At 45.1% G+C, this 15598-nt stretch overlaps 1 protein-coding gene across 2 annotated transcripts in view; it reads left to right on the plus strand.

Annotated features, from left to right (window-relative positions):
- Positions 1-15598, plus strand: part of Zc3hav1 (zinc finger CCCH-type containing, antiviral 1) — a 46367-nt gene that overhangs the window by 25137 nt on the left and 5632 nt on the right. Inside the window, exons 6-10 of one of the 2 annotated variants that reach the window (XM_027391478.2) lie at positions 130-253; positions 4484-4658; positions 9398-9518; positions 12312-12414; positions 12704-13040. In XM_027391478.2, coding sequence (XP_027247279.1) covers positions 130-253; positions 4484-4658; positions 9398-9518; positions 12312-12414; positions 12704-12743 — 563 coding nt within the window. In that variant the 3' untranslated portion in view covers positions 12744-13040. Of the gene's footprint in view, positions 1-129; positions 254-4483; positions 4659-9397; positions 9519-12311; positions 12415-12703; positions 13041-15598 lie in introns of those variants that run through there. The other variant, XM_027391477.2, reaches the window with a different exon arrangement.

Below are 15598 nucleotides of genomic sequence, written 5' to 3' on the forward strand. Positions count from 1 at the left end.
GGAAGTGCCTGGCAAGTAGGATAGGCTGGACTTGACAGGACGTCAGCAGTGAACTTGAAGTTGAGCAGGGAAGTTGAATTGGTTAGAAACCCCAACACCCAACTGTAAACCCCTTCTCTGTTTTCATAGGCAACTGCAACAAGAGCCACTTCCACCTGCCCTACCGGTGGCAGCTGTTCATAGATAATTCTTGGGTTGACTTCCAGGACATGGAGGATATCGAGCGGGCCTATTGTGATCCCCAAACTGAAAGGTAAGTTGGTGGCTAATGGGGTCTACACCTTGAACAGAGGGAAGCTTCAAGCTCAGCCTGTGGTATACCTAGTGTCAGGGACTCGAGGAATAGTTAGTAGCTTGAGTCACATGAACATATGATTGTTTCATCTGTCAGTGTATCCTATAGAAAAATAGTGTACAGAGGTCAGTATTTTTGCTTTGCTTTTTCTTTTTCAAGACAGCTGTGGCTGTCCTGGAACTTACTCTATAGACCAGTCTGGCCTCAAACTCACAGAGATCCACCTGCCTCTACCTCCCAAGTGCTGGGATTAAGGGTGTGGGCCACCACCCAGCTAGTTCATACTTTTTTTTATCATTTAATTGTATTTTATGTTCATTGATGTTAATTATGGGCTGCCATGCAAGTGCTGAGAATTGAACCCAGGTCCTCTGGAAGAACAACCTTCTTAACCACTGAGCCCCTAGTTCATACTCTTGATAGCTCTTCACTATCAAAAACAGTCAGTGAGGCCAGGAAGGTGGCTTACTGGATGAAAGCACTTGTTTCAAAAGCCTGACAACCCGAGTTTGATTCCTGGAAGCCATGAGAAACCCAGATGAGGTGACACACGTTTGGAATCCCAGCGTTTCTATATCCAGAAGCTGGTGGCCAGTTAGCTCAGAATATGTCACATAATAGAAAAAAAACAAGGTGCTGCTCTGGCAGCTGTCTGTCCTTTGCCCATCACTCATACAGATAGAACACATACCAAAAAATTATTTGAAAAAAAAACACACACACACACTAAATTAAGGCCGAGGAGACAAACTGTTTGGTTGGTAAGAGCTTGCCTAACAAGTATGAGAACCTGAATTATACCCTGCAAACCCATGCTTTTAAAAAGCCAGAGAGACACCGCTGTGCATAGTGGCACACACCTTTAATCCCAGCACTCCTGAGAGGCAAAGGTAGGTGCATCGCTTGAGTTTGAGGCTAGCCTAATCTACAGAGCAAGGTCCAAGAAAGCTGGGCTATATAGAGAAACCCTATCTCAACAAAACAAAACAAAAACCAACCAACAAACAAAAAGCTGGACAGCTGTTGAGGAGTTAGCTCTGTGTAGAGCTCTTGCCTAATAAGCAGAAGGCCCTGGATTTGGTCGTCAACTCTTGCTGGAGGGGAGAGGGATGCATGTTTATATATATGTTTGTGGTTCTAGCACTGAGGAGGAGACACGGGGATGGATCCCTAGGGTATACCAGTTAGCCAGTCTAGCCTACTTGGTGAACTTCAGGCCAGTGAGACCCTGTCTTAAACCAACAGGGTGGAAGCTATCAAGAATGACAGCCATGGTTTTTGTCTGGTCCCTACATACGTATAAATACATGCACATGCATGTACACACACACATTTCAAAAGAAATGTCAAGTGATTCAGGACAAATAAGCCTTTGGCTTAATTTCTTAATTTAGAAATAAGATTTGATGCTTAGGAGATACCTTTAGGCAGTAAAAATGCTTGAATTCAATCCCCAGAACACACAGAAGGGTGTGTTTGTAATCCCAACCCTGTGAAAGTTGAGGCAGGTGATTCCCAATTTAACCTGGTGAGTTCCAGGTTAGTGAAAGACCCTGTCTCCAAAACACCATGGTGGGCTGGGCATTGGTGGCGCACACCTTTAATCCTGGCTGTTAAGAGGCAGAGACAGGCGGATCTCTGAGTTCGACACCAGCCTGGTTTACAAGAGCTAGTTCCAGGATAGCCTCCAAAGCCACAGAGAAACCCTGTCTTGAAAAACAAAAACAAAACAAAACAAAACAAACCCTCCCAAAACACCATGGTGGGTCTGAGTTTGGCCTCTAGCCTCCATGCACATACGTACACATGCATGCGCGCGCGCACACACACACACACACACACACACACACACACACACACACACACACACACACACACACACGCATGCGCGCGCGCTTTGAGAAGTTTGTTTTGTACCTACATTTTTTTGTATGCCATCTCTGTGTTCTGGAGGTTTCCAAGAGGGTTGCTTATGTTCCTGCATTTGCTGGTATTGGCGGGGGTGAGGGTGACAGCCGCATGATCACATTGACTCTTGATGTACAAGAGGGAAGTGCACAGGCTTTCCTTGCCGTGTGGAATTTTAGAAACATTTGGTAGCTGTCCTGTGTTGTGCCTTCAGCCACTAGAGGGCGGCAAACGCTGTTCTCATATGTAGATGAGACGTTTCTTTCTCCCCTCCCCCAGGTTAGATACTTTTCCTCTCTGTAAACCCAGTTTCTCAGTCTTGAAACTATTGATGTTTAGGAATAGAATTGTTGGGGGCAGAGTTGAGCAGAATTCTTGGCCTTGCTTTCCCTGCTTCCTTGACTGGCGGTGACCAACATTGTTGTCCACTAACTATGACCAAAAGATCCCCTGATCTGTCCTGACCAAGGGCCTAAGAGCTGTCGTGTAGAACAGCAATTATCAAACGTCCATCTCAGCAGCATTAGCACTCTTGGAACTTTGAGAGTCTGTGTGTGGATTACAGCTACCAGTGTATCATATTAAAAATAATATGGCTGGGAGGTGCATGAAAGCGCTTTCCCTGTAAGCAGACAAACCGATTGAACCCCAGAATCCCCTGTGGAAGGAGAGAACGACTTCTGAGTGTAGTCCTCTGACCTCCAGCGTGTGCCTGCGTGGGCACGCCATACACACATACATCATACACACACACACACACACACACACACACACACACACATTCAGGTATACACGCATATTATACACACCTCACACACAGATATCATATACACACGTGCCCATCATACACACACACGCCTGTCCATCACACACACACATCATATACACACACGCATGTCCATCATACACACACACATCATACACACACACACATGTCCATCATACACACATCATATACACACAGGTATACACGCATATTATACGCACGTCACACACAGATATCATATACACACATGTGCCCATCATACACACACACACCTGTCCATCACACACACACACACATCATATACACACACACATGTCCATCATACACACATCATATACACACATGTATACATGCATATCATATGCCCACCATATACAGACACATCATATACACACATGTACACACATATCATACGCATGTCATAAACAGATATCATATGCACATCATACATGCCCATTGTACACACATGCACATAACATGCAAACACTATGCACACATGCTCACATCATATATATACACACACGCACATTCTATACACATGTGTACATCCTCACACAATACATATATCAGTCATACCTACAAAGCATCATACACACACACAAATACAAATTAAATCTGTTTTTTGGAGTTATGTATCATATAACCTCCAGAAAGCTGTCTTAGGGCTGGAGCGAAGGCTCGGTGGTTAAGAGCACCGACTGCTCTTCCAGAGGACCCGGGTTTAATTTCTCTTTATGTAAAGATTTTTTTTTTATTTCATTTTGTATATGAATGTTTTTGCCTGAATGTGTAGATTCCCTGGAACTGGAGTTGCAAATGGCCATGAGTCTCCATGTGAGTGCTGGAAATTGAACTCAAGTCCTCTGTAAGAACCACAAATGCTTTTAAGCACAGTGACCCTTTGCTCTAGCCCACTGGAGATTTGTGGGGGGTGGGGGGTAGAATGAATGACTTTTTTTTTTTTTTTTTGGTTTTTTGAGGCAGGGTTTCTCTGTGGCCTTTGGAAGCTGTCCTGGAACTCACTCTTATAGACCAGGCTGGTCTCGAACTCACAGAGACTCTGCCTGCTGAGTGCTGGGATTAAAGGGGTGAGCCACCACTGCCCGGCTAACTTTAATATTTTAAAAAAATTAATTAGTTAAAAATTTTTTTGAGCCAGGCCCTCACTAGGTAGGCCAGGCTGGCCTCAAACTCATAGAGATTCATCTGCCTCTACTAGAGAGCTGGGATTAAAGTTGACCCCATGCCAAGCAGGAATACATCTTTTGGAAACCATTACATATTTAGCGCAGACAAATTACCTGTCTGTATTTCAGTTTTTCTATTATGTGTAAGACCAGGAGCTGTATAGAGAAATACCCAGTGCCATTTAGAATGAAAGAGACAGAAACAGTGAAAGAACATTTAAAGATCCATTGCAGCCCTAAAATGTAAATCCGTGTTTGTGGTACAGGTGACCAGAACGTACAAGACAGCTCATTGAAGTGTTGTTAATTTTCCACCTTCTCTTTCAGCGTTATGATAGGAGAGTATCAGATCAATTTCCAGAAAATGACTTGCGACTATTTCCCCATCCGACGCCTCTCCACGCCTTCATTTGACGCACAGTCAGTTAATTCCGTCTTCAGCACCACGTGGCTTTGGTACTGGAAGGATGAGTTTAACAAATACGTGCAGTATGGTGATGAGGTAAGAACCACTTTCCCTTCAGGGACGTCTTAGCTAGGGTTTCTGTTGCTGTGAAGAGACACCACGACCATGGCAACTCCTATAAGGAAAACACTCCATGGAGGTGGCGTGTTACAGTTTCAGAGGTTCTGTCCATTATCTTTGTGTTGCCACATGGTGGGGGGACAGGCAGACATGGCGCTGGAGAAGCAGCTGAGAGTTCTCCATACACCTGGATTGTCAGGCAGCAGAAAGAGTCTGTGTCCCCACTGGGTGTAGCTTGAACATAGGAGGCCTCAAAGCCCCAACCCCACAGTGACACTTTAGCACAAGTTCTAATAGGTCTCATTAATAAAAACTTTGCTAATCTATGAATCAAAGGAAGAGACATTCACACAAAAGGACAGGTGCTCAGTGTATCCAGACTTCCCCCTTACTATGCCCCCACTGTGGGTCGGCCTAGACTTTTCTATCCAATTCTCCAAGTTCTGTTAAGTCCAAACGCTGACCAGATACAAGTGACCAGATGTGTTTTGTATGGTAGGGTGGCTTAAGACATTCTGCTAGTGCAACAGCTGTCAAGACATGGCTGTCACTCCCCTAACTTCCCAGTATTGCCCTCTTCGCTGGCCCTGTGTTTGGAACTGACACACAGAAAGCTGGCTCACACCTCCAGCCCATCCTTAAGAGTGAAAGGTCTTCAAAGTGACTTCGAGAGAAACAAATGAGAGCCATGTAAGGACAAAGGAATGGCAGTGTGAGGTTTCCTGTAGTTAGACGTGAGGGGCGATGGAGCTGCTAAGGCAAAGAAAGAAATGCCATTCATTAGAAAGTCCCCAGCACCTCCACAGGGAGCACAGCAACTTCTCAGTAGAGATACCGCTGTCTCTGCTAAGTGTTACTGTTCCCCGTGGACACACTGTGGATGGGACAAGCTTGCTAAGGGGCGCTCTACAAGCAAGGGCCCTGCATGTCAGTTCAGCAGCACAGTGGTTTCCAAAGGTCTTAGCTGCACACATTTATCAGTGAGTCCTTGAAGGAACCTAAATGAGCAAAGGGGAGCAGTGCAGAGTTGCTGGTGTGAAGACGCCAGACCTGATAGGGCATGTGGAGCATCCTTGGAGGAGCGGTCTCGTCACAATGGGCTGTGACAGCTCCTGTGTCCGTTCGAGACAGGAAATCTCCCAGTTCTTTTTATGTTCAAGCCAAGTGTGATGTCAAAGTGTAGTCGCATAGGAATGATTTTGTTAAGTCATGTGGGAATCGATACCATGAACCCAAGTTAATTAACCTTGGGAAAATTTAAAATAAACTGTAGGTCTCAGTGGTTCCCAAGCACATGCCTTGTGTGTTTTTTAGCCAGAGCTGGGAATTGAACCTAGGGTCTCACGCATGCTAAGCAAGTGGTCTGCCACTGCACTATACTCTCAGCACCATCTCAGTGGTTCCTAAGTCAGGTATTTAATGTTCTGTTGGATAAGGGAGGAAGCTCAGGAGACAGCTCTACCCTCCTAATATCACTGCTAGCAACCAGAGCTATCAGGAGAAGAGGTGGTATTTAAATTCAAATTTAGAGCCAGCAAGATGGTTCAAGGGAGGAAGCTCAGGAGACAGCTCTACCCTCCTAACATCAGTACCAGCGACCAGAGCTATCAGAAGAGGTGGTATTTAAATTCAAATTTAGAGCCAGCAAGATGGTTCAGTAATGAAGGTGCCTGCCATCAAACCTAACAACCTGAGTTCCATCTCTCTCGAATGAATGAATGAATGAATGAATGAATGAATGAATGAAATTTAGCTGGGTGGTGGTGGCGCACGCCTTTAATCCCAGCACTCAGGAGGCAGAGGCAGGTGGATCTCGGTGAGTTCGAGGCCAGCCTGGTCTACTGATCAAGTTCCAGGACAACCTCCAAAGCTACAAAGAAGCCCTATCTTGAGGGAAAAAAAAAAGTAATTTAAACATTTAGTTCTATAGATCACATTTTCTAATGAAACACTAAGAAGCTTCAGCCACAAGCATGGGGTTATATACCTGTCATCGTATCAGCCTGGGCTCCATATTGAGATCCTATACCGAATAAATAAACAAGCAAACAAATGAAAGAAAGAAAGTTTCTGAGCTCTTAGTACAGACTTTTCTCTGGTACATTCAGACTGCATTAGCTACAAAGGCTTCAGGATAATTTTATTTTATTTTTTTCTTTGGTTTTTCGAGACAGGGTTTCCTTGTGGCTTTGGGGGCTGTCCTGGAACTAGCTCTTGTAGACCAGGCTGGTCTTGAACTCACAGAGATCCACCTGTTTCTGCTTCCTGAATGCTGGGATTAAAGGAATAATTTTATTTCTAAATTCCATTTATTTATTGTGTGTGTGCACACGTGTGAATATGGAAGTCAGAGGGCAGCTTCCAGGAGTCGGGTCTCTCTTCCCAGGATCTGGGGGGTGGGGAATTCAGGGTTTACCAGCAAGCAACTTCCCCAGCTGAGCCATCCTGTCAGCCCTGGAATATATAACCTTAGGTGAGCATAAACACAATGCAAAGTGTTTGTTGTTCACATGAAGATATGAATGAGGTCTTGTATTTTTGGCTTCATCGTGGCATGAGTTGAGTTGGCTCTTCTCCTACTAACACAGAAAGAGGGTATAGGAGTGTGTCTGTATCTGCTTTCTGCTTTCCCCTGTGGTGGGAGAGTTCTGATACCTGGGACCACATGATGGAAGGAGAAAACTGACTTCTGCAAGCTGTCCTCCGACCCTCACAAGCTGGCTCTGGCTCATGTGCACTTCCCCTACCGCCCCCCACTAAGTAAATGTCAAAAGATTTTTAAAAGCACATACATCAGGCCTGGTGGCACATGCCTTTAAACTCAGCACTTGGCGGAAGTAGATGAATCACTGTGAGTTCAAAGCCATCCTGGTCTACATAATGAATTCCAGACCCTGTCATGTTATAAGTCCCGTCCCCCCACCAAATGTAATATACAGGAGAAAGGGTTTATTATATTTCTCAGTTCCAGGTTATAGCCTCGGGAGCTCAACAGCTGGTCACAGTACATCCATAGTTAAAAAGCAGAGAGGGCGGAGGCGGTGGAACATGCCTTTAATTCCAGCACTTGAGAGGCAAAGGCGGGTAGAGAGCTCTGTGAGTTCGAGGCCATCCTGGTCTACAGAGTGAGTTTCAGGCTCACCAAAGCTACACAGAGAAAACCCGTCTCAAGAAAAAGCCAAACAAACAAAATACAGTTAGAAACTGATAAACAAAACAAGAAGGAAGTGGAACCATCACATTTTATCTATGGAGTTCAAATGCAATAGAGTTAAGAAACTCACATTGCTTTTAGAATGGTTTTGTGTCTGTGTTCATTCATAACTATCCTCAGGCACACTAGACCCCAGAGCCTTGTTAGTCAAAGCGAGGTTCACAGACAATAGCATTGGCGTGGCCTCCATGGTGTTCAAATTCTGGACCCCAGGTCCTTCCCGCACCTCCTGAAGCACAGTCTGGCACGCTCCCTGTGTGCGCCACCTGGAAAGGTGGTTTGAGGCACAATGGGGTGGGACCGCCAACGCTGAACAGAGAGGATGCAAGACTTCGATCTAGATGGGTAGGAAGTCTCAGAGCCTCATGAGGATGTGCTCCCCTTGGCTGTTCTTTGAGCCAGAAGGAGGGACTTGGGGAAACAGGCACCACCCCGTCTCGGCAGTGATCTTTTTCAACCACTTCTGTATTAGTGGCTTGACGTCATCACTGGAGGCTGAAGCTTAGAAATCTTCTACCTTTTGTCTTGGCTCCATCTCCCACTCTGCATTATGTGAAAGCCTTTGAACCCAAATGTTCCTCCTCTAGCCCTGCTGGTCTACAGGACTGGGAGAGCACGTAGGCCCAAGGCCCTAAGGTATTTTCCTCGAGTATTTCTGCTCCAGTGCCCTCTCCTGATGGGCATTTGCTAGGCCCCTCCCCATGTAGGTAGCTGGCAGGATTGCAGTCTTCATCCCCTTTGCTCTAGTTCTCAGGGAATGTTTTGCACCTGTTTGTTCTGTTGGGAGGCCCTGAGTCTAGGGTTTTACATCCGGTCTGCGCTTGCTGCAGGATGGATATGGTGGAATGGTAGCTTAGTTTTGACGCATGTCTTTCCCCACCCGTCCTGAGGTTTACATCCTTCCTAGATGCCTTGAAACTAGAGACAAGGTCTATGTTTCTTGATTATCCAAGCCCCTTTCATAACAGCCTCAGTGGGTAGTAAGCCCAATGCATCTTCAGTGTAGCTGCCTGGCTGGAGGTCTGCTCATGCTATTTATTGTGGTTGAATGCAGAGGAAAGAGCCAGGTTATTTATATTTGAGCAGCATCCCTATTGAAGCTTCGAATTTAAGAGGGAGTATTGGAAAGGCTTCTTGATTCTCCTTTATTACAATTCCAAACTAACTGCCCAAGATGTTCTGATCCACACAAGACTATCGAATTCTGTCACAGTGGGTGCAGATGGGTTTTTGTTGTGTAGATGGTGTAAAAAGAATATCGCAGTCATGGTCTTCAGGCACTCTCCGAAAGAATGGTCGGTTTCTACAGAATTATGCTTTCTCCAGCACTGACTTGGTGTCCTCTGGGAAGTTCTTAAGCCTGACTTGGGAGACAGCATGCCTCCCTAATCCCATCCATCGCTAAAGGCAAACTAAACTGTGTAAGATGGAACAGTAGAGATTCCCCGAAAATCTACCCTCAAGTCTTTACCTGTGTGTTCTCAACTTTTTCTGTGAATAGAATAAAAGCCATCTCAGTTCCAACATCAGCTCTTCATACCTGGAGTCCTTCTTCCAGTCCTGTCCTAGGGGAGTTTTGCCGTTTCAGGCCGGTTCACAAAACTACGAATTAAGCTTCCAAGGTGAGTTCTCGTCTTTGGTGGTGTGGAATGTCTGTGGACTCTGGCACTGACAGTCCGTGCTCATGGCCACACCCAGGTTCAAGGGCCCTTTTCAGCATGGGAACTGTCTCTGAAAGTGTCAGTTGGTGGCCATCAGATCCGTATTCTGACTCCTGCCCCTTCTCTCCTGGGAGATCAGAAGTTTGGACAAGAAGTCTCCATGGGCTCTTCAGCTCCTGTGTTTCTGATTTGGGGGCGGGTGTGCTATTTAGTTACCGATGACTGCAATAGAGTCTTGGTACTCTGGGCACCTTAGACATTTAGAAAGTTGCTCTTGGCTTTCTGCCCTGCCCTTAATCAGTGATTTAATTTATCGCCTCCACTCAGGTACATGGCTTGCCACCATGTTTATTTGAACCTCCATAGGAAGGTCTTGGTAGCTTCCACCAGTCTTCCTGGTGTTATGTTGAGTGAGAAAGAAATGAGACCAACTTCCCTTTGAAAGTACTGTCCCTCTGGCATCCAGCCTCGGGGGTATGCCTGCTTGTAGCAAGACACTTGCCCTTTCAGGGCCAGGTTTGAAGAAGTGATACTTTCTCAAGTCCTTTCCTGGTAGTCTCTGATTTTGAGTCCTAAGCTGCCTATTGTGTCACAAACAATGCAACTTTAGGGCCTATATTGTACCAGACGTTTTGGAACTCAACCCGGCCTTCACACCAAGACATGCTGAACCATGCCCACTGCTTCCTCTGTGTCCACTAGAAAAAACGGGGAGTAAATAAACTTGAGAGTTAAATGTTAGTGGGGTAGTTGTCTTATTCTGCATCTGTGAGACCAAAAGCAAACTGGGCTCAGGGAGGCCAGGACTCCAGCCTGAGGCAGAAGCCATGGAGGCGTGCTGCTTACTGGCCTGCTTTCCCCAGGTTGCCCAGTCACCTTTCCTTCTCAGAACAGTGCCATCTGCCTGGGTATGGCACAGCCCACAGTGACTTGGGCCCTTCCACACAATTAACAATTTAAAAATGTCCCCCTAGGGAGGCAGAGGCAGCTGTGAGTTTGAGGCCAGCCTGGTCTACAGAGTTGAGTTCCAGGACAGCCAGGACTGTTTCACAGAGAAACCCTGTTTTGAAAAAGCCAAACCAAAACAAAAAAAGAAAAAGTGGCTGGGCATTGGTGGCGCACACCTTTAATCCCAGCACTTGGGAGGCAGAGGCAGGCAGACTCTCAGTGCATTTCAAGGACATCCTTGTCTACGAAGTGAGTTCCAGGAGAGCGAGGACACAGAAAAACCCATCTTTATAATCCCTTGCACTTGAGAGGCAGAGGCAGGAGAGTTCCCGTGGCTATTAGGGATGCATAGTGAGACCCCATGTCTCAAAATAACCCCCCCAAAAGCAAAACAAACAAAACTATTGTATTTCAAATTTATCTTATTTTCTGTTTTGTACGTTTCATTTGAAAGTATAAATTGATTTTTAATGTGGATGCTGCAAGAACAGCAAACACTGTTAGTCCCCGAGCCATCTCTTAAGTCCTTGGTTTAAATTTTTTAAAAATTTATATATGTATGGATATTTTGCCTGCATGCAATAAAATTCTGTGCCGTATGGTGCCTGGCGTCCATGGAGGCCAGAAGAGGGTATCAGAACCCCCAGAACTGGAGTTAGCCATTTATGAGCTACTATGTAGGTGAGGGGAATGGAACGTGGGTCCATCGGATGAGCAGCCAGTGCTCTTAATCACTGAGCCATCTCTCCAGCCCCCCCCCAACATCAGAGCCGTGGGAGGATTGAGCAGCATCCCTACAAGATCCTATTTGCCCTTGTAATGTTATGTTTGTTTTGTTATATCACCCTGTCTTAATTGTCTCAGCAAAATGATCCATTTCGCTTACACAGTTGGTTGAATATTGATGAGTACCTTCATGTGACAACCCCTCTAGTGAAAACACAAAACATTTCCATCTGTCCAGAAAGTTTGTCCTGCCTTTTTCTACAGCCTCTGGCCCCATCTTTTACTCTGTGACAAGCTATGGGTGCTTTGCTTTAAGTTCCTATAGGTCAATCTCTCTCTCTCTCTCTCTCTCTCTCTCTCTCTCTCTCTCTCTCTCTCTCTCTCTCTGGAGGCTATCCTGGAACTCACTCTGTAGACCAGACTGGCCTTGAACCCTCAGAGATCTGACTGCCACTGCCTCCCAAGTGCTGGGATTAAAGGTGTGTGCCACCAATGCCCGGCATTAATAGATTTCTTAAAGTATATACATTTGCTGGGTTCTTTCACTCAAAATAATGGCTGTAAAAATCATTTGTGTTGCTGCAAATATACTAGTTCTTCACTTTTATTTGCTGAATAACATTCTATTATAAACACATACCATAGTTTATTTCATTCATCAGTTTGTGGACATCAGGCTTGTTTTTCAATGTTTGGTTGCAATAATGCCTGGGAACACTTACTTGCTGGTCTTTTTGTAGGTACAGGTTTTCATTTCTTTGGGTAGGGCTTTTGGATATGTTTGGCTTTATGAGAAGCTGTTTAATTTCCAAGTGAGATATTATTTTATACTCTAACAATATACAGTAATTTGCTTTTTGAAAAGGGTCACTCTTAGAATTTTGAGCCAGGTCTGCAACTGAAAACAGCATTCTATAGTTTATGTGTTTTTGTTTGTTTGTTTTTATCTAAAACCATTCTCCACTTGTACATTTAAGATTTGGTCATGAATGTTAGCTATACAAATGGCCTCTGGGGAAAAAGAAAAAGTCATTTTCTAGGATCAAGTCTTGATTTTTATTGTATTTTTTCTGTCTATAGGGATGATTCAGACAAACATAGCTTCCAAGACTCAAAGACGTGTAGTCAGACGGCCAGTGTTCGTTGCGTGGAAGGATGTGGAGCGGAGGAGAAGAGGTGCAGAGTAAGTGTTCCGAAGCTGGTTAGCGGGCAGGTGTCTGAGATGCCCTGGCCCTGACCTTGCTGCGCTGCAACCATGCACCGTGCATCCGGGGTCTGTGTTCTTGGAAAGTTCCTGCTTTTGTTTTATTGTTAGGCATGGGTAAAAGGCTCAGGTTAGGAGTCCAGGGGAGCAGGTTGCATTGATAAGCCTTTTTATTAGGCCTTGGATTTCGGGTATAGAGTGGGAGGGATACTGTACCAGGAAAGCAGCATTTGCCCTTAACTCACAGTCACAGGGGATTTCTGGGCAGGTCTCATCCATATTCTGGGCCTCATCTACTCCAACTGTGACTGACTGGATTGAGGAGTGTGCCTACGAAAGTACTGTATACAGTGAATTTTTGTTTTGCTGTGCGTTTTCTTTCTGTCTTTGGTGTGGTTTATAGAGAGCAGGAAGCTGGGGAAAAGGCTTGAGCTAGCATCCTGATTAAGGGCTTTGGAGAAAGTTGACTAAATGCGTTGGCTTTAGTTTTAATTGACTTGTAATCGTTGTACCAGTGGGGCATTTCAAGGTGGGTTTTGCTGTGGGGAATTGATTGTAACTTGCCTATCTGCTGTGAAACTCAGTAAAATCTCATTGTTCACAAACTTTGCAGTTGGATTTTTTCCCCCCGGGGGATGTGTGATTATATGAATCAGGTTTCAAGGCGGGTGTCAAATCAAGCTGTTGTAAATTCTTGTGGTTGTAAGAGTCCAAGGTGGATGGATTGCCATTAGGAACGCAGGAAATAACATCTAGAAAGAGCTCGAACGTGGAGAGGGCAGGGGGTGGTGTCCGGGAGGATGTAGGTGCCAGTACTGCAGGATGGTTCAGTGCCTACGCTTTGACCAGGTCTAAGACCCAGTGCTGGTCACCTGAGTTCACACCCTGCAGATGAACCACACCGCCCACCACACACACACACACACACACACACACCCCACACCACCACCACATAATATGTCTGACAGCTACACTTCTGAGCTCCACCTTCAGACCCTGGGAACAGTAACAACACTTCTGATCATTACTTTTATTCCTCTTGGTGTTAGGCTCTGTGATGACACATGTGGACATCTAACAAAACTGACAGTAATTAATTAAATGGCTGACAGTAATTAATTAAATGGCGTGTAATGATGCCCGAGTCATGTTCAGTTTTCCCATTCTCTTTGAAATGCCCTTTGAGAGTTGATTTATCCCCTATCATATCCAAACAAGGTCTGTGTATATTACGTTTAGCTGGTTTATCCCTTAAGCTGCTTTTCAACTCTTTAAGCGTACCCTCCTGTATTTTTAAAAGTTTTGTGTGCGTGCACATGTGTGCGTGCGTCTGTGTGCTCTCACTCATTCTGATAGATGTGGAGGCCAGAAGTTGACATGGGTATGTTCTCCTCAATCACTTCACGTCTTGAGACTCGGTTACCCACACATCAGCTGGACCGCCCAGCGAGTCTCTGGACACACATATCTCCACTCCTGCCAGTGCTGGTGTTACGGAGGGTGCTGTCACACATAGCTTTCTACGTGGGTGCTGGGGATCTGAACTCAGGTCCCCACTTACCCAGGGAACCATCTCCACAATCCATCTCCCCATAGTTTCTTTCTTTTTTGTTTTTGAGATAGGGGCTTCTATGTAGTCTTTTTTTTTTAATATGTATGTATTATGTATGCATGTATGCGTGCACGACAGAAGAGGACGCCAGATCTCATGACAGATAGTTGGGAGCCACAATATGGTTGCTGGGAATTGAACTCAGGACCTCTGGAAGACCAGCTAGTGCTCTTAATCACTGAGCCATCTTTCCAGTCCTCTATATTTTTAGAAAAGGATTTATTTTTATTTTATGTGCACAAATATTTTGCCTCTGTATATGTACATATATGCAACTGCCTGGTACCCATGAAAGCCTAAAGAGAGTGCCAGGTTCCCTGGAATTGGAGTTACAGACAGTTGTGAGCTGCTGTGTGTGTGCTGGGAACTAAATCCAGGTCTTCTGCAAGAGCAGCCAAAGCTCTTAACCACTGAGCCATCTCTCCAGCACCCTTCTATATAGTCTTAGCTGGCCTTGAATCCAATATGTAGGCTGGGCTGGCTCTGAACTCAAGAGTTATGCCTGGTTCTGCTTCCTAATTCCTGGGATTAGAGGTATGTTCCTCCATGTCCAATTTCTCTGTTTTTACAATATGATTAAAAAAGAAATGGGTAATTTGATTTATAAAAATATACTCCATTGTGTTCCAGTGGGATCATTTTATGGGTGGCTTCTGTAGGCTGGTTTCCAGATTTTTTTTAAAAAAAATTTTATTTATTATGTATACAGCATTCTGCTTCCATGTATATCTGCACACCAGAAGAGGGCACCAGATGTCATAACGGATGGTTGTGAGCCACCATGTGGTTGCTGGGAATTGAACTCAGGACCTCTGGAAGAGCAGTCAGTGCGATTAACCTCTGAGCCATCTCTCCAGCCCCGGTTGCCAGATTTTTAGAATTTGGATTTTTTTGTTTCTTTCTTTTGTTTCTCTTTTGGTTTTTCCAGATAGGGTTTCTTAGTGTGACCCTGGCTGCCCTGGAACTCACTTTGTAGACAGGCTGACTTTGAACTCATAGAGGTCTACCTGCCTCTGCCTCCTGAGTGCTAGGATTAAAGGCATGTGCCAACAACGCCCGGCTAATAAATGACAGAACAGACTCTTCAGTTTGTCCCCTGACCTTGTGTGTGCGCACGTGCATGACAGAGTGTTTGTGCACTCATGTGTGCCTTGTGACTTCCTTGCCAGATGATAGACAGCTAATTTAGAAAGACACAATGGGAAGGATCTTCCTTTCTGTAGAAACTGTATTTCAGGGCGACAGGTCAGGTGGGAGACAGGAATAACTGCAGACACCCCTTAATGTCAGTAAACAGGACAGTAAGATGTTATTTATTGCAATAAGAAAATCCCTTGTGCCGCATTCTTGACCAAAATCCAGTCTGGACCCAACTAGTCCTCAAAATTGCCAGGCGTGGTGACTTGTGCGTTTATATTACTTAATAATGCCCTTTTTAAAAGCTGTGGTTACTGGAACCAGGGATTTTCCGGGGTGTCAACAATGCATTTCCCAGGAAGTCTTGACTTTCTGGCTGCCTGTTGAGGGTAGAAAGAAAGGGAACCCAGTGAA

Source organism: Cricetulus griseus (genome assembly GCF_003668045.3).
Source record: "Cricetulus griseus strain 17A/GY chromosome 1 unlocalized genomic scaffold, alternate assembly CriGri-PICRH-1.0 chr1_0, whole genome shotgun sequence".
Classification (NCBI taxonomy): Eukaryota; Metazoa; Chordata; class Mammalia; order Rodentia; family Cricetidae; genus Cricetulus; species Cricetulus griseus.